Source organism: Scardinius erythrophthalmus (genome assembly GCF_964197995.2).
Source record: "Scardinius erythrophthalmus genome assembly, chromosome: 17".
NCBI classification, from domain to species: domain Eukaryota; kingdom Metazoa; phylum Chordata; class Actinopteri; order Cypriniformes; family Leuciscidae; genus Scardinius; species Scardinius erythrophthalmus.
The window spans coordinates 16,320,496-16,344,286 of NC_138237.1; the positions used below are offsets into that span (position 1 = coordinate 16,320,496).

At 37.9% G+C, this 23,791-nt stretch overlaps 2 protein-coding genes across 2 annotated transcripts; both read left to right on the forward strand.

Annotated features, from left to right (window-relative positions):
• The first annotated feature begins 44 nt into the window (after positions 1–44).
• Positions 45–6,261, forward strand: hpse (heparanase). The gene is made up of 12 exons (XM_081390715.1): positions 45–431; positions 522–661; positions 1,202–1,330; positions 1,908–2,081; positions 2,169–2,340; positions 2,455–2,502; positions 2,589–2,682; positions 2,815–2,921; positions 4,131–4,245; positions 4,357–4,481; positions 4,576–4,728; positions 5,248–6,261. The coding sequence occupies exons 1-12, from the start codon at positions 214–216 to the stop codon at positions 5,405–5,407; spliced, it is 1,635 nt and encodes a 544-aa protein (XP_081246841.1). The 5' UTR covers positions 45–213; the 3' UTR covers positions 5,408–6,261.
• Positions 6,262–7,961: 1,700 nt separating this feature from the next.
• btc (betacellulin, epidermal growth factor family member) lies at positions 7,962–22,619 on the forward strand. Its single transcript, XM_081390100.1, has 6 exons — positions 7,962–8,203; positions 8,609–8,713; positions 10,382–10,499; positions 10,579–10,725; positions 11,350–11,483; positions 21,529–22,619. Exons 1-5 carry the CDS (start codon positions 8,164–8,166, stop codon positions 11,480–11,482), a joined length of 543 nt encoding a protein of 180 aa, XP_081246226.1. The 5' UTR covers positions 7,962–8,163; the 3' UTR covers position 11,483; positions 21,529–22,619.
• Positions 22,620–23,791: the final 1,172 nt, after the last annotated feature.

Genomic DNA, 23,791 nt, shown 5'->3' on the forward strand with positions numbered 1-23,791 from the left:
AGGTATGCAAATAAATAAATGAGCTGAAGCCACGCCCAGGTGTCATTCAAACAATGTTTGTCATAAACTGGTTCCTACAGTCAAACAAGAAAGAAAGAAGGAAGTTGATGTTTGACGGTGCCAAAAATATATGTATTTCGCATATGTATTTTGGATGAGCGCGTGAAGCAGATGCAGTCAACTACTGAATGAGGACACCGGCATATTGAACAGATGAAGCCTGCATCCACAGCAGTTTCCACGATTGTCGCTCTTGTTTTGTTTCGCGCATTGTGTGCCGAGGTCAAAACAGTGATATCAGTCGAAGATGTTCAGTCCATACGTGTTGATCTGGATCTGTCCAATGTTGTCCGAAGGGTGGACGGAAGGTTCCTCTCTGTGGCTATAGATGCGAGTTTAATAGCTGAGGAGAAGTTCGTGAACCTACTGAAGTAAGTCCTTCAAAAGTTCTCCTAAAGCAGACCTCAAATAAATAAAGTTGTGATGTAACTTTAAAAGACGTGATATGATGTTTTATGTAGTTCACCGAAGTTAAGAACCCTCGCCAAAGCCTTGACCCCAGCGTTTCTGCGATTTGGAGGTACCAAACAAGATTTTATGAAATTCAACCCACGCGGAAGATATTTTCAAGCAAGAGAAAACAGCAGCACCCCTGTTCTAGGTAAACTCTTTCACTTAGCGTCAATACATGAGTAGCTAAGCAAACCACATCCTCCAGCCAGAAAGCTGACTGCGGTGTGTTGTCATCTGACTTTAACAGCATGATTCCAGTTTTGCTTAATGAGGGAACAGTAAACTGACTCACACTAAATATACTGTTCCTTATGTACTATAATGTCCCTAGCCTGTTGTATCTCAATTGTGTCGTTGCCCTCAAATATATTTGGACACTTAAACCTTCGCTTTGGGCTTTTTAACCAGCTGGGTCCAAGTTGATTTTACTGTAGTTCAAGTCAGTTCATTCACACTGTCTTCTTCGCCAAGTAACCAGGTTTAATACATCACTACTGATGTTCCACTATTTTATCAAGGTTTTGAGCAATACAATTATAAGTTAATTTAACGATAAAGCGATAAAATACAACTTTTTATGGCCACTGTAGTAGACATTACACTTAATATTGACTCATTTTGTGTTTTTTATATTATTATTATTATTATATGATTTATTTAATACGCACATCTGATGTCATTCCTACAGGAAATGTATGTAAGAGACTTGAATTGCCTCCATTGCTGGAAAATAGGTTAAAGCAAGAATGGGTCCTACAGTCAAAGACTTTACTTCAAGAGGAATTAGAGGGAAAATACAAAAAGATCAAATTCTCTGGTAAGTTTAATTCCACTTCTGTTAAATAATTACCTCATGGGGAATTTATCTTGAGTCAGTACAGAAAAACACTGTACACTAGCACCACATAAATGTCAGACCTTCCTTCCGGCCCATATTTGGACGTGTCAAAAACATATAGGCCTGGTTTCACAGACAGGGCTTAGATTAAGCAATTAGGGCATTTAATTGGTTTTTCTAAGCATTAGAAAAGAAAAAAGAAAAACATTACTTGGTGCAAGTTGCTTTCAGTTAGAACAGCTCAGACATGCTTTTTAGTGTGGGACTAGGCTTAAATCTTGTCTGTGAAACGGGGATAGTTATATTTTTAATAAAATGTATTTTTAAAAATCTATATATTATGTTTCCATGATCAGTTGTAAAGTTGCTTTAGTAACATATTTAATTCAACAACCTGATCAATACATCACAAAAACATTTGTGAGTCCATCAACTGATCCGAAACTCTCTCAGACTGGCCCTGGGCCATCATTATTGTTGAGCCCTGTATTCATATTTTTAATGATATCAAATCAAAACTGTCAAAGAGGAAGTCAAGTGTCTGTCTTTCTTCCAGAATATGCTGTCGACCTGCTGTATGCCTTTGCAAACTGCTCTGGTTTGGACCTCATCTTTGGTTTGAATGCTTTGCTTCGAACCAGTGAAAACACATGGGATAGCGCGAATGCAGAACTGCTGTTGAAGTACTGTGAGTCCAGGGAGTATGTGATGTCTTGGGAGCTGGGGAATGGTAGGATTTGGGATATTTCTTTTTGATTAGACATTCTTATTTTGAATTATTTAAGTTGAATTCTCAGCATTAAATCTCTTGCTTTAGAGCCCAACAGCTATGAGAAAAAAGCTGGGATCAGAGTGGATGGGTACCAGCTCGGTCAGGATTTTGTCCATTTGCATCAAATCCTTCAGGAATCCGCGGTCTACAACTCAACAGGTCTATATGGACCAGATATTAGTCAGCCACGAGATCACCGCAAAGATTTGTTAACTGGGTTAGTGTTCAGAGAAAAGTTATTTTTTATAAAAATATGTTTTCAGAGTAGCTTCTTGTCTTATAGATTTGTGTGTCAAATAAAGGTGACATGGTTGAACATTTACTTTCATAGGTTTTTGGAGTCTGGAGCAGAGGCCATTACTGCATGCACCTGGCACCAGTAAGTTATGATTTATTTCCTTTCACAAAAATCTCAAATAATTGAGTCTTTGTACTGAACTTGTTTTCCATTTTCCTCCTTGACAGCTATTATGTGAATGGCAGAGACACATCTTTAGAGGATTTCCTTGACCCTCATGTGCTTGATACTCTGGCAACAAAAATCAATGAGGTCCTCGAGGTACCAGAGTAATTCTGCATGACACATTAAAATACAAACTCTCTAGTGGTATCCAAATTTCTCACATTCAACTGGAAGAAATATCGGAGAGATAAATGAACTGTATTGAACTAATAAACACTCTGCCTTCAGACCACTGAATCTGTTTCTCCGGGGAAGAAGGTTTGGCTGGGAGAGACAAGCTCGGCATATGGTGGAGGTGCTTTTGGTCTATCAGACACATTTGTAGCTGGTTTCATGTGAGTCCATTTTTTCCCCACTTCAGACCAGTTTGAAGTTCATCAGTACATTAAAGCTTCCAGTATGTTTTAATGTGGATTTAAAGGTGCAGTAAGCAATTTCTGAGAAACACTGTTGAAAGTGGATCAGAGCGAGTGCCACAACACACTTGTAGCCAATCAGCAGTAGGGGGCGTGTCCACTCGTGGTGAGAGAGTGAGTGAGCGAGCGAGATTTGAAGAAAGACTGTAGAAAGAGAAATGGCTGAGAAACATTTAAAAAAAAGCGCAGAGGAATATTACTGGAAACAGAAGGGTTATGATCAGGCAAGAGCTTCAGGACCCACGTCAATATTAGAAAAGCTTTTCAGCGCTGAAGAGACATAAGCGGGAGGCCTGAAAACAGACGCAGAGATATGTTTATTTATTGTTCTTGTCGTTCGTTCGTCTGTCATCTTCACATTATTTTTTGTGAAGCATTATTTTGCTTTGCTTCAACTATGATAAAGAGACATCCACTTGCACTGTGTGTTTGTGCATTTTGGGGGCGGAGCAATGAAGGGAGGGGTGTGTTTGTTTGGGTTGATTTTAAATATTAAGTGTTTCTCACTTTCTCTTACTTTTAAATCAGTTTACACAAATGACAATAAAAATGGAAAAAATATCAGTTCTACTCTTTTATTTGTATATGAGTTTCCATTTGTTGTAATTAAAAAATGAAATGGTTTTGCATTTAAGTAATAGTAATTTAATGTGTTAACAATTTAAATATAAGAAAATGACACAATCGGTCAAAAGTTTAGGGCTAGAATTTTTTTTATGCTGCATTTATTGGATCAAAAATATAGTAAAACAGTAATACTGTGAAATATTATTACAATTTTAATTCATTTTAAAACTATTTTAACTAGTTTTTGCAGCCATTACTCCAGTCTTCAGTGTCACATGATCCTTCAGAAATCATATGCTGATTTGGTGCTCATTAAACATCTCTTATTATTATAAATCTTGAAAACTGTTGTGCTGCTTAATATTTTTGTGGAAGCCATGCCACATTTAAGGATTTTTTGATGAATAGAAAGTACAAAAACAACAGCTATTATTTGAAATGTACATCTTTTGTAAAATTAGAAATGTCTTTACGATCACCTTTGATCCATGTAATGCATCCTAGCTGAATAAATGCATATTTTAAATTCAAATATATTTAAATCTGTTTCGTTTAATAAAGGTGGCTGGACAAACTGGGACTTGCTGCTAAGCTTGGTTTGGATGTCGTTATCAGACAAGTATTAATTGGTTCCGGCACGTACCATTTAGTGGATGATAACCTAGATCCCCTTCCAGTAAGTGTTTACTTATGTGTTTGATATTTCTTACATAATGTCTGTATCAGTCCAGGAATGTGGACTGTTCAATTATTATTTATTTTTTTAACTATTTTATACATATGGTAGGATTACTGGCTATCATTGCTATACAAAAGGCTTGTTGGTCCAGAGGTCTTAAAAGCAGAAGTTCATACGAATTCTGGACTAAAGAAACCAATACGGGTATACCTTCACTGCACTAACAGAAAAAGGTAGGCTACTTTTATTCTCCTGCTCACAATATATATGTATTTTTTTAAAGAAACAATGGTTAATCCTTTTTAACATATCATATATCTTTTCCAGTACACATTACAGACAAGGTGCTGTGACCTTATTTGCTTTAAACCTAAACAAAAATGAAGCCACAATTAGTCTGCCCGCCCATATGGCCAACAGCACCATCGAAGAATTTGCTCTACAGTCAGCTGAGGCCGGAGAACAGAGCCTTTATTCCAGGTAATGTCTCATGATCTCACAATGTTTGGACTGGACTCCTATAAATCTGTTTGCTAGCAGAAGATTAGAACCACTGTTTTACTTTTAATAGGTCATTTCTAATATCACCTCAAGACTGGTTAAAATGAGTCAGAAATGGGATTAAAAATAAATTGTGACCTAATATATACACATTTATCTTATTTATTCATATAAATGTAAACCTAACATTTATTGAACCTGCTTAGTTGACACTCAACATTTAATATTCAATATTATTGATCTGACTGTATCAGTGCTATTCTATGAGAGTTGGACAATGACATAATCTTTATGAACTAGTTTAATAATTGATGATCTTTACAATGGAACTGAATCAACACTGAACTGACTTCAGCTGAAATGCATCATTTTCACTGTAAAGCTGCTTTGAAACGATCTGTATTGTATAAAGCACTATAAAGCTGACTTGAGTTGAAAATTATTAAAGCATTTGAACAACCTAAAGATTGTTAAATCCCACTTTTTGTCCATATCTAGGTCAGTCAAATTGAATGGGCAAGTGCTGAAGATGGTGGATGACCGAACACTTCCTCCACTGGAGGGACGGGAGCTGCCACCTGGAGCACACATCAAGCTGCCTGGCTTCTCATTTGCATTCTATGTTCTGACTGAAGCACGAGCTCCAGTATGCAAATGAGCGCAGATAAAGACTGCTTTCATTGGAGAATCAGGGACACAAAATGCGCAATGACAAAATATTTTGCTTTGAGATTATTTATGTGAGGGAACTTCAACATTGAATCAAATTAATCAGTCTCAATATGAAATCAGCATGTTCTATTTATGAAAATGTATATTTATTATAAATATCGAGCTGTTTGACATGTCGAAGTGATTGAGTGTCTGTGCAGACAGGCAGCCCTCTTCTCTATAGCAATCAAGCCTTTTGATTCTTAGTCATTTTCTGTCTGTGTGATTCACGTCTGTGTGCAAAGCACCACATGCAGCTACATTTAATGGTTGAGATATTTTGAGAATCCTCTCAAAGGCAGACTTTAGAGCACTTGTACTCTGTGTGTGGTGATGATTGTAGCAGAGAGTCTGTGTTAGAGGATTGAAATATCTGGGCTTAAGTGAGAACACAGCTGGTGTTAAGTGCAGATAAATGTACACTCTGGATGCTTGTGTAAATCTGTGAAAGAAATCAATTCATTTAAATGTCGAGGAGGATTGTTACTGTATGACAAGTTTTGTCTTTTAAACATTTAAAAATAATTTTTTAAAGAGCATTGTATTGAAAGAACATAACCTCATCTAAAATAAACCATTGATTGCCCGAAAGAGGGACGCTATTCTTGTAATACTGTTTTATTCGCAAGCCACCTGTCAGTTTTTTTGTTTAAAAAAAATCTTTTTGCAGAGAATTTCCAAATTATAGAAAAATAGGGAAAGGTTAATTACTCAAACGCATATTTTGTGAATGAAAATGAGTGAATAAAGACAAAACCTTGCAGTGGGTGGTTTTACCCACCTGGTGGCGATGTTTACTACAGTTGAGAGCCTGAATTGGTCAAGAATAATTTTGGAGGCCACATTACACAGTTCGTGTATGAATGGAGACCTCAGGCATTATTCATTGTAGGTGATGTTGAGGTTTTAGTTTGGGATAAATCCTTTATCTTTTATTTGGCATACCCTTTTCTCCAAAGATTAAAAAAAAAACATTCAAAAAGAAACATGCTATAGTAAATCATAAGTATGACAGTCAAATTTATGAGATAAAAATTGAAAATTCTGAAATAAATATTGACCGTTTTATAAAAAAAAACTAAAAAACATCCCGAAATGTAGATTTTTTATGTCCTAATTGTTTTTTGTCATAATTTTTAGCACACAATTTTGACTGTTTTCTTAATAATTATGATTTAATATCTTATAATGTCCTAATTATGATTTACGGAAGCATAAAACCCTTTGATAAATGAAAAATGTTTGGGTAAAGTAGCTTACATAATTAGCTGGTGAAAATATATTCCTCTCATTGTTTTATCTTTGTTTTCAAGATATCTCTGTTGTTGTTATAGTCTATTGTAGCCTATTACTTGTTCAGTTCTAAATTATAAATCAATTCATACATAAATAATAATATGCCATCAGTCTGTACCATACGAGTTGGCCTACACATCTTACTGAAAATATGGTTGACATGCATTTCTCATGAACGCGCGTCGTAAACTCTGCGGTGTCTGTGCTAAGTTGGGCATGGCATTTGCTGAACGGCTCGTTGTTTGCAATGGAGCTTGGTAACACGGTTTGTGTACGACGGGGAGAGCAGACTCTGGCGACCCCTGCCAGTCACACATCTTCTCTCCGTCTCCCACGAGAAATCCCACGGCCAATGAACACAAGTCCTCAGCGTGGTGTGTCCACAGACTCACTAAGGCAACGTCAGAGACTCAGGCTTACCCTTAGGCTACCCTGACTGAAGTATGCACACTAATGACTCAGTGAACCAGGGGTTTTCAAACTTTTTGATGCCAAGGGCATACAATTATATGAACTGTGTTCAATTTTTCCCTTTCTTGTAAACATGTTGGTTGTTAACTTGTAAGTAAATCATAAACATACTAGCCTTTAAAATAAATGAACATTGTCAGAACTTCCCCCTTTGTGGCTCAATAGGCTACTCTGAAAACGTTCTGCCTCTGACTTCTTTCTTTTAAATTTTTCTTCTGAGATTTCTGCTTTTTTCAACAAGCTGTCAGAGTTGGGTACTCCACTTCTTAGGTCATAGCCTATGGTGTGATATATATAGGGGATTCAATGTTCAGCACTCAATAAAAATCCTTATTGAATGTGTGTTTGGCCTCTCTCTCTCTCTCTAAACCTTGCTGCCATTCTTTGCCTATGGCTATTCTTTTTGTGACCAGGGGTTTGTCAATTTTTTATTATTATATTAAACTATTTTTCTTGTGTAAAAAAAAAAAAAAGTAAAAGAAAACATGTAGCCTTATTTGTAATCTTTAAATGTAGCAGCTAATCTGTGATTGAAAGTGAAATGTTTTTGCAATGTAAGCATCATAACAAAGTAATGATATATGGTAGCCTATCTGTATGTCATTATTGGGAATGCTCAATTTTATGCAATATGCATCAATATGAATCTTTTGCCTAATAAAAGGCATAATAATAATAATAAAATCCCAAAGTCATTCATTCACACATAAAGGCGGGGAAAACTCACTAGCACCTCCCACGCACGCCTTAATAATCGCTAGTCAATCTAGTCTCTCCTCGAAGCTTGAGGAAACCCGAAAGGAAACTTTGGGAAGACTGCTGAAAAGTTATTAGCGACTCAATAAAATAATCGCTCTAAAATGAACGACATGACAACTGAATCTGAAGCAACACGGGGATCGAAGTCTTCAGTTTGACGCGCAACGCGAAATACAAATGGACAGGACGCGCATGTTGATTTGGGGAATAATCACAGGTACGATTCACCATTGTTGCTTTGTATTCAACGCCTTTAACTGTGCTCTGTTTGTCTACAGAGCAGCTATAGATTGTAGAAGTACCCGTTTGCCAACTTTTCCTTCTTTAAATAGCTCTTTATTTACTTGTATTTATTAATGTGCTCGTGACATCAAGAGTTGAGGGTCTAACTTATTTAACACTATTATGCCAGTTTCTATTTTTAGCACTGGAATCCAGTTTATCACATTAGAAGACCTTCTATTGGTTAATCATAGAGGGAGGGATTTTAAAGTTTAACCACGATTAAGAGGCCTATATAACTCAGTGTAACATTTGCCTGGAATCCTGCAAAGCAATCTAATGCCACAGTTCTGGAGACATGCATGGAGCCACCTGTGATTTGTTTGTTGTCTGCCCTCAGCTGTTGTCCTATGCAAATCCTCCCAGGCTGAATGGAATATCACAAATGCACAGGCGAATGGGACTGTGTCCTGCAATCCCCATGACAACAGCAGCAACTGCACTGGTAAATATCAATGGCACCCCAACCTGTTCTTCTCAAATAATGGGTTAGCCAAGTTTCAGATATTTTCCATTTGCTCCGCTTTAAAGATTCCACCTCATGCAGAAAGCGTATTTTGAAGCTGCGCTGGGGTTCGACATAAAAGTCTGGGTATGACATAAAAGTCTTGATAGCTTGACCACCAGCTGAGGAGATAAATAGGGTATTAGATTAAAACATTTTTTTATAGCACGAAAAAGCTGGTGTTATTTGATCAAAGCATTTGCTTAACATGAAGGATATTATAATCTGTTCAATGAGGACAATTGGACTCTTATAATAATAATTCAGCTTCTTAGTCCCCTTCAAACCTTGTAGTTTTATTTAAGAATTGATAATACGCTCAAGCTCAAGTTTAGCTTCCCTGTATAGCAGGTAATCATCAGATCATGTTACATGTGGCCAGAGGTTGTAATTAGACCCTTTCCCATTCAACTTTTAGTTCATTCTGATGTCAGAGCTCAAGTTTCAGTTTCTGTAGAGCGGTCTCTTTTCTAGCTCAGTCCTTTGAACTGAGTTTGGCTTTTACAGTGCCTTGTATAACGACGCACACAACATATTGTAAATGAGTAAACGGACAACCTTAATTACATTACTCTGTATTTTAAGGATGCACAGTATATAGACTGTAACGGATCCACTGAAGTCGAGTCAGTTTTCTGAGCCCAAATGCAGTTTATTCCATAATTCAAAAACAAAGCAATAACTTGAAAATAAACATAGCTTAAACATTAACTTGACTAAGTATGGCATGGACATGAAACTCACAGCAGTGGACTACAGCATCAAATGATGACAAGGCTAGACTAAAACATATAAATACATAGACTACCGATGAGCAAAGGATAAACACCTGAACGCAATGAAACAATTAACCAATGATGATGAAAACAAAAGCACATGGGATGAACACAAGAGAAACTGGGAATCGTGACAACAAAGACCCCAACCAAGCACCAGCCTTACATTGAGATTATGTTTGTTATTGATTGACTTATTTTTACATTTAGATTACCTTTGCCATTAGCTAACTCTTACGTAAAGTAAAAAAAACACACAAATAACTATGTTAAATGTAATCTTTAACAAATGTTTTTTCATGAATCCCTAAATTCACTTGATTGATTTTAGTTTTTGGTGTTAATTTTTAATTTAATCAAACTAAATAGAATAACATTTTAATATCTGCCATAATGACATGAAAATAATTATTGGACAGAATTTGTGTTTCTATTACACTACTTTTAATTGCTGTTTCAAAATAAATTCTTTCGAACTTTCTATTGATCAAAGAATCCTGAAAAAAAAGTATCATAGTTTCCACAAAACATTAAGCAGCACAACTGTTGTCAACACTGATAGAAATCATATTAGAATGATTTCTGAAGGTTCATCTGACACTGGAGAGTAATGATGCTGAAAATTCAGCTTATGAAAAATGAAAATAGAAAACCGTTGTTTTAAATTGTAATCATATTTAACAGTATTTCTGTATTTTGAACAAATAAATGCAGTCTTGTTGAGCATAGACAGACAGATTTCAAAAACATCAAGAAATGATTGATCTTGCACTTTTGAATATTAGTTTACATGTTTGATGGTGATATGTATCCCTGCTTTAAAACTATACAGATTCAAAAGATGACCACAAATGGAGTGGTCACTTCTCTGTGTGTCCAAAGGAATATAAGCATTACTGTATCCATGGTGTTTGCCGTTTTGTGGAGGAGCAGAACACTCCTTCATGCAGGTGAGACTTTGACCTGTCCATCACTCAACCAATCAGAGCTCAAGTAAAAGTTGAATAATTTTTTTATACTTTTGCACAGATGTGAAACGGGATATATTGGCTCTAGGTGCGAATATCTTGATCTTAATTACCATGTGGGAGAACGAAGAAAAATAGTCATCGCATGTGTGGTCGCAGGATTGGTCTTTCTGATTTTGCTCATCATCTTCATATGCGTCTGTACACAGTGAGTGACGTGTTACACTATTAAAGGAGAACTTGGTAACTTTTTTAACTTAATAAAACTGTCTAGAAATCATTTGGATGGTTAAACAACCTGTTCTGGTGATTTTGGTGACTTTCCCCACTCCCCCCAGCGTTCCCAGGCGGAAAACCAACCTTGCAACTTGGGGACTACCGTCCCGGCAAAATAGAAATTGGAAGTCTCGTGAGAAGCGAGAACGAGAACGAGCGCTAAACACGAATCGCTTTATGGCAATTCGACATAAACACACACGCATGTATGATGTATTACCAGATTACCCACCTCGGTAGACATAGCTCCACACGATACTGTTGGCTTGCTCCGATCAAAACAAACGTACATGAGCAGCGGTAGAGAGGGGGAGGAGGCCGCCGCAAGTGAGTTTTTTACGACCGTGTTGTGAAATATACGCCCCCCCACAGCTGTAGGGGGAGCTCGTGGGGAAAACATGCGACAACAAAAGGGAAAATCAGCGAAGAAGTGACTAGAGTTCGCTAGAGTTGCCGAGTTCTCCTTTAAGAGCATTGTACCTTCAAGTGTCGGTCTTCAGTGTTTATTTAATATTTAATTTTGTTCTTTTTACCGTCTTCCTACTTTGTTTCACAGTAAACGATATAAACCATGTAGAAAGAAGAAGAGAAAAAAGGAAACAAGTGATGAAGATGAGAAGCTCAATTCACTAAACACACATGAAGCTTTAGCTGCTCCAGTCGACACATGCGACACTAATGCTGTATGAAGTGAGTATTTATTCTTCTCTTGCCTCATTCATTTTGCATTAACCTCGTATTGCATTAGGGCCACTCTCTGTTCAGATCATGTAAAACAGTGGTTCTTATAGTTTAGGAATCTGATTTTAAATCGCATATCAAGTGACAACCCAATGAAATACCAAAATTGTTTATCATACAAAACAAAATATTTTAATTCATTGGTTTATTGTTGGTTTATGCTGTTTGCAATATTTCACTGCATAAAACGCATTGTGTTCAGTACAAACTAGGGGTGGGACAAAATATTGATAGGGTGATATATCGTTGTCCTTCTCCATGTGATACGAGAATTATTACACTGGCGCCAAATATCAATATTTTATATATTAATAAAATAAGGTGCTCTAAATAGATTTCCCTGCTCCTAGCATCACTACTTTATGGCTCCTCGAGGTGGTGCTCAACACATGAATGAAGGAAGCGTGAACATAAATTAACTAGTCTAAGAAAAAGAGGTTTTTAACGGGATGGCAGACAGCAGTGTGAGTAAAATGATAGATGCCTCTGCCACGTTTAAGTTCAAAGTCTGGACGCACTTCGGCTTTTATACCATTGATGGGACAAACAAAATCAACAGAGTACGCAATAAACAAGAACTGCCTGGTAAAAGTAAAGTGCACTGGTAATACCATGAACATGCAAAGCCACTTGCAACTCCATTACTCTGATCTCATTGAAAATGTTTAATTTACTTAAAATGTTTAATTTAATTTACAGACTGAAAAACTTATTTTCTAACAGTTTGGGCTTGAATAAAGAGAGAACTTGCACTTAACCTTTTCACAAGCATTTTGTTTTCATAGTTGGACAGATATGGTAATGTGTCATTATAGGATTGTCTAGCAATATATTGATTATCGCAGAATTGCTGTATTGTGATATCGGTATCGTGAGCCGTGTATCGTATCCTATCGTGAGGTACCCTCTGATTCCCACCCCCAGTAAAAAACACGTTTATCTTTGTTTTTAAATGAACCTGTATGTAATGGCTTTCCAATGCCGTTGCCGTTGATAATAGGAGTAAGAAAGTTTAGAACGCGACAACGCGTACAAACAGAGTCCATGCAGACGGATGCAGATACAAACAAATGTCTTTATTTATTACTTGTGCTCCATTAAACATGATCTCAAAACTTCTTGTGGCCTTTCCTTGTTCACACGTACACACAAAGCCATTCCTTATAGACAGCATAAAACTAAAAATCCACCTTGCGAGCTACTCTGAGCTAAAACTGTGTGCTTCCCAATTACCAACGCACACACTTGTTGCTCAGGTGCTCTAATTATACACAGCTGCAGCACCACCCAGTGGACAAAAACTTTACCATCCAACAAATGGCTCCTACACACCGGCCCCTTAACTGATTATGACAGTGTTCTTCAGCCCTGCTCCTGAAGGACCCCCAACACTGCACGTTTTCTTTGTCTCCCTAATAATCAAACACACCTGATTCAACTCATCTGCTCATTAACCCATGTGATAATGAGCTGATGAATTGAATCAGGTGTGTTTGATTAGAGAGACAAAGAAAACGTGCAGTGTTGGGGGTCCTTCAGGAGCAGGGTTGAAGAACACTGGATTATGACATGTTGACATAATTACAAATTCATACAAAATGGAGCCATGGATACCAATTCAAGGTTTGTACAAATATATGTAGGGGACAGTAAATTCAAACACTTAAACACTGTTGAATGCCCTATTTTAGTCTGCTTCTAATAAAAGGCAAAGCTTGCTAATTGGACGTTCTAAGATGTTACTTTTAGTTTTAACTTTTGCTAAACGTACCAAACCCTTGTTGTCAGGGTAGGTCTCCACAACTCTTCCAAGTAGCCATGAACCACGTGGTGGTACTGTAGAATCAGCAATAATCACGATGTCTCTGGGGGTCTTCGTTCTTGCTTCCACTTTTGTCACTTTTGCAACAAGGGTAAGTATTCCTGTACCCATCGTTTCCAAAAGAGATTGAAAATATATTGCACCTGTCTCCATCTCTTTTTGGCATACTGATCAGATCTTTCAAACAACCCAGGCGGCAATGCAGGATTTCCTCTCATAAGCAGAATGTGATTTGGTATGAGGGCTTCCAAATCATTAGGATCATTGGATAGTTTAGAGATAGGTCGATCGTTCAAAATAGCTTCCGCTTCACACAAGACAGTCTGCAGGGCTTCGTCATCCAATGTTTGTTGTCGAAGGATTGCATAAAGAATTTCTCACTATTCGAACTATGCGCTCCCATACTCCACCGAAATGAGAGCCTGTAGGAGGATTGAAGCTCCACTGAACTCCCTTCTGCAGTAAGGCCCTTTGAACCCTTTCGTTGTTTAATGCAGTGACTACATTTACATGCAGCCAATAACCCGTTCAAAACCGGGATATTAGCAATAACCCGGTCGCGCACGGCCATGTAAACACCGGCAAAAACCCGAATATGCTCATATCCCGGTTTTTAAAAACCCGAATATGATACCTGGGGTACCCCTTTTCTAACCCGAATATTTGGTCATGTAAACGCGTTTCGGCATATCCCCATCAAAAGGAACATTGATTTGTGTTCTGCGCATGTTCTATTCGCAAGGAATCTTGGTCTTTTGAGTAGAGACTGCGCATACAAAAACCCGCGTGCAGTATACCGGAAGTAAACAAGAAGTAGAGGTAAACATGGCGAGACGCAGCACAGAACCACACTTTTGGAGCGAGGAGGAAAGTGCAAACAAAGGCGATCGCTATCTGCCCCGAACTAGTCATTATCCGCGTGCTGCTGCTGTTGTTGTTGTCTTTGGATACAGGAAGAAGAATCGGAAATGATGCATATTGCGTCTTAAGGTTGTCCGTACGTCAAGACGCTAACTGTGCGTCGCCGTTTACATCGGGATATTGCCAATTCCATGTATACAGGAGTAACTCTCTCTCTACTCAGGCATGTACGGGTTATTCCGAATGTTTCAGAAACCCAAATAGTGACCTTAACCCGACCATAACCCGAATATTGACAGCTTGTAAACGTAGTCAGTGAGAGCCTCCTTTAACTCCCGCTCAGCTCCGATGAAGTTCGTCCCGTTATCAGACCTCATGTGAATGACCTGTCCACGACAACAGACAAATCTGCGTAAGGCATTAATGCAGGAGTCTGTATCTAGCGATTATGCCATTTCCAAATGGACAGCTCTACTTGCCATACAAGTAAAAATCACTCCATAGCATTTCACTTTACTTCGTCCCCTTTTCACTTCAACGGGCCCAAAAAAATCCACTCCAACATTAGTAAAAGGTGGCAGGTCAGGGGTGATCCTTTCCACTGGAAGGTCTGCCATCTTCTGTTCACCCAACTTTCCCTTATAACGTCTACAGATGACACACTTGGAAATGATCTTTCTTGCAACAGAGTTGGCGTTTGTAATCCAATACTTAAACCGGAGCTTGGAAAGCATCTGATTTCTGCCACTATGACCCAACTGTTCATGAATGTCTCGAAGTATGAGATGTGATACATGCTGATCTTTAGATAACAAGATGGAATGTTTTATTTCAATCGGCATGGCTGACTTACCAAGTCTTCCTCCCACTCAGCAATTTCCTCTTGGAATTGATCCTGTTGACTCAAATGAATTATGCCATTCTCAGCCATAGTCAGATCCTTCAGTCAAACTTTGTCTGCCCAGAGATGCTCTCTCTAAATTCCTGTAATTTTACATTTACAGCAACACTGTCAATCTGCTCCAAAGATAGCTCCTTTCGTTTACGACTCAGCTCCATCAGAAGTTTCTGCAGTTTCAAATACCTAGTAACTACAACTTTCAGATGTTTCCATTCTGAGAAGAAATGAATAAGTTGACTTGTGGCATTCTGTCCATTCTGTAAGACCACAGCATTGATTTTCAACTTTTTAATCTCTGGGTCATCAGCCAATATCAGATCACTTGTTGGAAAGTGTGTCTCGCTCGGCTTCCAGAGAAAGCTGGTCCCAATCCATTGCTTATTGCTCAGAAAATCTTTCACTTTCAATCCACGAGATGCATCATCTGCTGGATTTTCCTTAGTGAGCACGTATCTCCACTGTTGATGTTGTGTTGTCTCTTATGTAAGACACTCTATTAGCGACGAATGTATGAAACCGTTTGTCCTCATTCTTGATGTAATTAAGGACCGTCATGCTGTCAGTCCAAAAGACAGAATCTTCCAATGAAAGTTGCAGCTCCCTCTTTAGCATGATGTCAGCCTTGACAGCCAGGACAGCCGCTTTAAGTTCCAAATGAGGTATGGTCACTGGTTTCAGTGGTGTTACTCTAGCCTTGCCTAGCACAAAAGCCACATGTACCTTGTTTGTACTGTTCTGCATCTCAAGATAGGAAACCGTGCCGTATCCATCTTCGCAAGCATCAACAAAGTGATGTAAACCAGCATGAGAGGGCAGTTCAAATTCCATGGGTTTAAAACATCTCTTCAACTGGAATTCTGCAATTCTGTCCAATTCAAAAATCCAATGGTTCCATTTCTTCTGGAGGATCGATGGTATGGCATCATTTCACCTCCTTTTTGGCAGAGAACAGTGAGATTTTTAACCATAGAGATGGCCACTTCCTCAGAAGAGACGCTCTTCAGACAGTCATCTACATAAAAGTTATTGTTGATGGTTTCAATTACCTCAGCTGGAAAGTCTGCTTGATTGTCCTTTGCGGTCTGTTTCAAGGCATAACAAGCGCAACTTGGAGAAGACACAGCTCTGAAAAGATGAACTGTCATCCTAAATGTAATGGGCTCTCTTGTCAATTCTCCATCAGGCCACCACAAGAACCTAAGAAAATCAACGTCTTCTTCAGCCACTTTAACTCGATAGAACATTGCTTCAATGTCAGCCATGAAGGCTACTGGTTCTTGCCTAAATTTCATCAGCACACCTACCAAAGAGTTGTTAAGGTTAGGGCCTTGCAACAATTGACCATTAAGTGATGTTCCTTTATATGTTGCTCCACAGTCGAACACAACTCTAAGCTCTTCTTTGGATGAAACACCCCGTGATGAGGAACGTACCAAACTTTGCCATCCAAACAATCTAGTTGGTGAGATGGTACCTTCTCTGCATAACCTTTAAGTACAACATCAGCAAGAAAATGAGAGTACTTCTCATGAAACCCTTTGTTTTTTTCCAGTTTCCTTTTCAGGCCATTTAATCGTTGCCTAGCAACACATAAGATGTCAGGTAACATGACATTATCTGTATTGAATGGCAATTTTAGGCTATAATGTCCATCCTGGAGCATGACTGTACGGGTCATTATGTCCACAAACCGAAGATCTTCCCTTGACATTTCTCTTTCATCTGCAGTCCTTTCACTGAAATCATGATTGAAATGATTGTTGAGCAGTTCCTCCAATTAACAACAGAAATTCTGTTAACAGCAACCACAGAATGCCCACTGATTTCCAGTCCATCAATAACATTGCAGACACAGATCGTTCCTGACCCATGGTACAAAGAAGAATGTTGACCTTCTTTCCACTCAGATTCAGCTCGTTTATTAGATGTTCTGAACAAAAAGTAGCTGAGCTTGTTACATGTAATAGCTTTCACTTGAACCGGTATGATTGGCATTAAACTCCTCTCATTATATGGATGACGAGTCTAGCTGAATGGTGAAGTTGTGATGAAGTGTTGGGTTGGCCGGGAGGGACCACGAGTAGCTCTGTCTTCGCAAGGTTTAGTTGAAGGTGATGGTCCTTCATCCAGCCAGAAATGTCTGTCAGGCAGGCTGAGATACAATCGGCTACCGTCGGATCGTCGGGCTGGAATGAGAGGTAGAGTTGTGTGTCATCAGCGTAGCAGTGATTGGAAAAGCCATGTTTCTGAATCACAGATCTTAGTGATGTTATGTAGATGGAGAAGAGAAGTGGTCCAAGCACTGAGCCCTGAGGCACTCCAGTAGGTAGAAATTGGGTCTTAGACACCACGCCCCTCCACGATACCCTAAAGGACCTACCTGAGAGGTAAGACTTGAACCATTGGAGTGCGTTTCCTGAGATGCCCTTCATCTTTAGGATTGACAGGAGGATCTGGTGGTCAGCTGTGTCAAGGGCAGCAGACAGATCCAGCAGGATGAGAACTGAGGATTTGGAAGCTGCTCTTTCCAGTCTCAGAGCTTCAATTACTGAGAGCAGTCTTCCTGTGTAAGGAAGGAAGAGATCTGGTTGAAAACAACTCGTTCAAGTGTTTTCGCGACGAATGGAAGGAGAGATACCGGTCTGTAGTTTTCCAGATGTGCTGGATTTAGAGTGGGTTTCTTAAGCAGTGGGGTTACACGAGCCTGCTTAAATGCTGTGGGAAAGGTACCAGTGTGAAGAGAGGTGTTTATGATGTGTGTGAGTACAGGTACAACCGAGGATGAAATGGCTTGAAGTAGGTTAGTAGGAATAGGATCAAGTGGACAGGTGGTAGGGCGATTGGAAAGGAGGAGATTGGAGACTTCTGCCTCTGAAAGTAGAGAGAAGGAGGGTAGAAAGTGCGTGTTACCTGGTAAAATGTGTGTGTCAGTTTGTGGATTGGTAAATTGGCTGCTGATGGTGGTTGTTTTATTTATAAAGAATTTAGCAAAATCGTCAGCTGTTAGTGTTGATGAAGAAGGAGGAGGAGGAGGGTTGAGAAGAGAGGAGAAGGTTTTGAAAAGCATGCGAGAGTCTGAAGAATTGTTAATTTTGTTAACAATTGCATGTATGAAAGTTCATCGATGGTATTGCAACGTACGCAAAAACAAAGCATAAGCCTGTAATCCCTGCACATCCTCAGCCTTCAAAGCAGGCCAGCCCAAGGCTTTCTTCAGATAGGCAGTAGTTACCTTGAATTCATTACCAAATTTTCTTTTAATAATCTTTTGGCCAATGCATAGCCTCTGTCTGGGGCCATATGTTGGCAACTGCAGACTAGGTCTTTAGGCTGCCCCCTAGTAAACTGCTTGAGAAAATACAAATGATCCTTTTCATTAATAGGTTTCTCTTCAATGCCATGTTCAAACGCTCTGATAAATGCAATATACTGCAATGGGTCACCATCAAAGACTGGGATCTCTCTTTTTGGTAAGATACGAGGATTTCCATGCTGTTAAATAAGATAAGATGTTAATTCCTCTTATCTTTTTAAGCAGGGGATCACCATGAGGACGAAGAACATGTGGCATTTGATCGACTCCCATATTGCCTTGTTGCACTTGAGCAGAATAATGGAAATCAGATTGTTGAGCTGTGAGGAATATTTGTTGATTTCTCCATCCTTTCCTTTGATTCTCTGTTATAACTTGCGATGCAGAGACATCAGCTGCTCCAGCTGTATTCATTGGCATTGAATTCACTGGTACATATTTATTTGCATCGGGATTCAAACACTTGGGCCGAGAAGAATCAAACTTGAGGTTATCAGTTGCATTAATCACACTTGATTTTGAACTTGAATTGCTTGAACATTTGCTTTGATTATCAGACGTTTGCAACACAGCGATCTTTGCGTTTAAAGCTGCTATTTGAGCATCCAACTCCAATTGTTCTTTTTTCTGTCTCAAATCCTCCTCCTGAGCTTCACTGGCATGTTTGGCCTTCAATGCAGCAGCATGTGCCATAAGTGCAGCCTTTTCTGCCTCCGCTTGATGAACTGCTGTGTGAGCTGCGTTTACTACGTTTGGAGGTAGCATGAGACACTCCCAGACCAACGTCACTACATACTTCACCCACTTCAGAGCTTTTCTGACCTTATGCTGTGCCTGATAACCATTTATTCACGTTCAGTGAACTCATTATTTGGTTTCTTCTTAGCTTTAAACCATATTTCATGTTTTTCAGCTTCATCAACAGGTAAAATAACCAACGTGCTTCTTTAGCCTCTGAACATAACCTCTTAAAATCTTCCAAAGCCAAGCGTACCTCAGGTTCATATTCTTTCTTCATAGATTAACCTGTTAATTAACTCTATTAGTTTCTGAGCCTTGTTTAACTTACCCTTTCTTAATTTTTTTCCATTAAAGCCTTAGCTGTTAATTTAACAGGTCTTTTCACTCTTTCAGACTCATTTTCAACATAAGGCAGGTTTTAATTGTACTTATTAAACCCTTTAGCATTCGTAGACCTCTCATTTTCAATTTTGCAAACAATTGTGAACAAACATACAATTCAAACACACAAACAATGTTTTTGGCAACCAATGCATTGGAATTACGCGATTTTGTGCACACAATATCACATGGCCATGTTAATGCTGCAACAATGTACCTACAATCCAGTCGATCAGCCCATTAACATCCAGATGAGCGCGTGGCGTAAATCCAATGATGAAACCAGCAAGGGGGAAAAATATAATCCAAAACTAATACACTGAGTTAAATCCAAGGCTTGAATCCAGCCAGACATCTTGACGATCCTCATGTGCAGCAACACAAAGACTTTATCCAAACAGCCTCCCTCTGTCCGTCGCAACAAACGTGTTGACTTTTACTCCAGACGATCTCCCTTATCCAGTGAAGCACAGTTTTTTTACTTTTTGTAATGGCTTTCCAATGCCGTTGCTGTTGATAATAGGAGTAAGCAAGTTTAGAATGCGTACAAACAGAGTCCATGCAGACGGATGTATACAAACAAATGTCTTTCTTTATTACTTGTGCTCCATTAAACATGATCTCAAAACTTCTTGTGGCCTTTCCATGTACGCAAAGCCATTCCTTATAGACCGCATAAAACTAAAAATCCACCTTGCAAGCTACTCTGCCGTGTGGACAAAAAACTGTGTGCTTCCCAATTACCAACGCACACACTTGTTGATCAGGTGCTCTAATTATACACAGCATCACCCAGTGGACAAAAACTTTACCATCCAACAAATGGCTCCTACATTGTATTTAATGAAATCGGTGTCATATTTTATTTTATCTGACATAGTTTTGTTAAATTTTTTTATAGGGTATGTTTATACGACAACGATGTACTAAAAACAGAAAAGTTTTTCCTTTGCTTTTGTGTACAGATGAAAACGTTGTCAAAACGATCACCGTTCACAAGGATCCGCAAAAATGGCTAAAAACGCTGTATTCTGCATGCCAGGCCAGTAGTTGGCAATGTCACTTTGTAAAAAAACACTACATGCCTATAGACTATACACATAATACGCATGTGCATGACATCCTGTTTCTCAAAATCGCATCACGATTTCAAAAGTTTGCAGATTTCAGGCCACCAAAACGTCGTCGTATAAATTAACAGCCAAAACACATAAAAAGTTTCCCATTTTCAGTTGAAAATGGTGTCGTGTAAATGGCCCCTTAGGATGTCTATATTGGCATCTGATGAATTTGTCTAGCCTCTATTAAAGGGATAGTGCACCCAAAACATTTTTAATTCTATAATCATTTAGTCTCCCTTATGTCAATCCAAAACTTTTATGAGTTTGAGCATTAAAGATCAAAATATCACAAAATTTTATTTGGATGCACAAGTGTTGTTGACACCAGTTTTCTCCTTTTAATTACAGTATATATATATATATATATATATATATATATATATATATATATATATATATATATATATATATATATATATATATATATATATATATATATATATATATATATATATATATTATTTATTTATTATTTATTTATTATTTATTTATCTGCTTGATCCACTATCATAACCACTTGTTCTCTGATTCTTATTAAACAAAATGTCCATCTTATTATAACATTAAATATTTGCTCCAATCAGAAATTGATCTGTATTCTGTACCAAGCTCTATAAAACTGCATGACGGTTTTTCCATACCATACAAGGACCTTGACTAGTCTTACTTAGTTCATGCCAAAAGCATTTTAAATGTGGCACAGCAAGCTCTGTAAAGGAAAGTATGAACACAATAACCAAAATGCTTGTTTGACATGTGTGGATATATTGTGACGCTGTTCAGACCTTGGTTGCTAGGAAGTCAGGTCAAATTTTAGTTCAAATAGATGGGTCTAATTATCTTTTTTGTTTCAGTAAAAACAGTGAAGAGATCCTGCCAGGGTTGGGAATAGCCTGGAAATGTGGACTTGTCCTGCCAAGTGATGAATGCAGTGCTTTACAGTATAATCCTGAGTGGACTTTAAATGAATTTGGGAGATATGGTGTGTCAGGCAACCTTTGCCAATTTGTGTGCTACTGTTTACCTCATTCTTCATGTCACAAAAGATTGGTATACTTTTCAGAAAAAAGTGTCGATGAACTGAACAAATATGCCTTCAGAGTGGCTGTAATGACAAAGTGGTGCCGTTCAATATACTGAATGCAAACAAAGCCTATCCATGTTGGTTTAGATATCGGCCTATTTCTATTGCATATGAAGCACAGAATATTGAAAGAAGTTTCCATATAATGTTAAATTGAAAATTAAATAAGTTTAAACAGTTTCTGGAAGTAGTTCTCCTGACAGTAACGGACCAAAATCTTCTATTAACTTTGATTTATTTATTAACATGTAAATACAAAACGTTTTGCTTTGTTTGATTTTAAAAGAATATATTAAGTAAATTGTGGAGGAAAATTACCATGTATATATATGTGACAAAGTATTTTTGTTTTCTTTATTGAGCTTTTTGACAGAAAAGTATAGTAAATACAAATATTTGCAATTTGTTCAAAAATATTTAGTGATAAACTTTTTTTAATGAAAAAGAATAATTTTATATATTTGTGTTCTGTTATATACAGTTTGGAAATATGTTATTTGCTGGTGATGTAAAGTTAGGTGTATGTTTCACATGCTGTTCAGATTTCTACTGCAAGCACTAAACATTTGAGATTTTCTTTAAATGCAAAGCTATATTTACTTCATACCATAAAATGTCTTTATAAAGTAATTAATGTGAGTATTGTTACACAAGAAAGTCTGATTTTCAGTGGGTGCTCCGAAGGTTTTAAGAGATGGATTTTTTTTTCTTTTTTTTTGAAAAATGTAAATGCTTGCATTATTTTCTGTAAACAAGGTGAATGTGGCACATAAACTGATAATTTCTTCACGCCAAGGTTGAAAATGTCCATGGTGTGCAAAGGTACTTGATTACAATAAACTTTCGTCCAACCCTGCTTCCAAGAAATGTTCCAGCTGCTTAATTGTTTTTTGCCCTAGTTTCAACTGCCCTCAAACATCCAGTCTGTGGGATTATTTAACCGTTATCATTATAGATAAAGCTTCGAAGAGGTCGTAAGAACTTTTATTACTCATACGTTTTCGAAGCTTCAGTCTGTGCTGATGCCAATAGAAACTGGCTGGTGTGACCAGCACGGGCAGACCTCGTGTTTCAACACAGCCATAAATAGCTCTTCTTGGCTTGATGTCAGTGATTGGAGAAGGACAGGAATCCAGCACCTCAGTTGGTGGGACCTTGTGAGGCAGAAGTTTTTCCATGATATTTATCAGAGCTGTGTCAAATTTAACAGAACATCACTTAACCAGAAAACAGTATGCATTGATTTCAAGCCTGAGTTTTATATTTTATATTTTCAAAAGTATTTTTTGTTGCAAGATGTAAAGGCTGTGATAAATCATATGTGACCCTGGACCACAAAACCAGTCTTATGGGTGATTTTTTTATTTTATTTTTTATTTACATTTATACATCATCCGAAAGCTGAATAAATAAGCTTTCCATTGATTCTATTATGGTTTGTTAGGATAGGACCATGTTTGGCTGAGATGCAACTATCTGAAAATCTGGAATCTGAGGGTGCAAACAAATCTTAATATTGAGAAAATCACCTTTAAAGTTGTCCATTTATGTTCGCGATTGTGCTGAATCCACTCACAAAAATACATTTTTGATATATTTAAGGTAGGAAATTTACAAAATATCTTCATAACAGATTGTGTGGAATTTACTTAATATCCTAATGATTTTTGGCATAAAAGAAAAATCGATAATTTTGACCCATACAATGTTTTGTTGTCACAAATATACCCGTGCAACTTATGACTGGTTTTGTGGTCTATATGATCTAAGGCCCATTTAAACTCTTGTTCCACATGTAGCAATGGCCTTTGTTGAATGTCTCATTCGGCTGAATTTCCCCTGAACTAAAGCAGCAGGAAACGAAAATGAAAGGTGAAAGGTCAAAGTGAATGAAATGGGTAACCGATACAACACTCTTTCTGAAAGAGTAAAGAGATCATTCACTTTTTTTTCTCAAAAAAAAAAAATTCTCTTCTTAAAGCTATATGATATCTTCATCAGTGAGACAGTAAGTTGAACTCGAGAATCAGTCA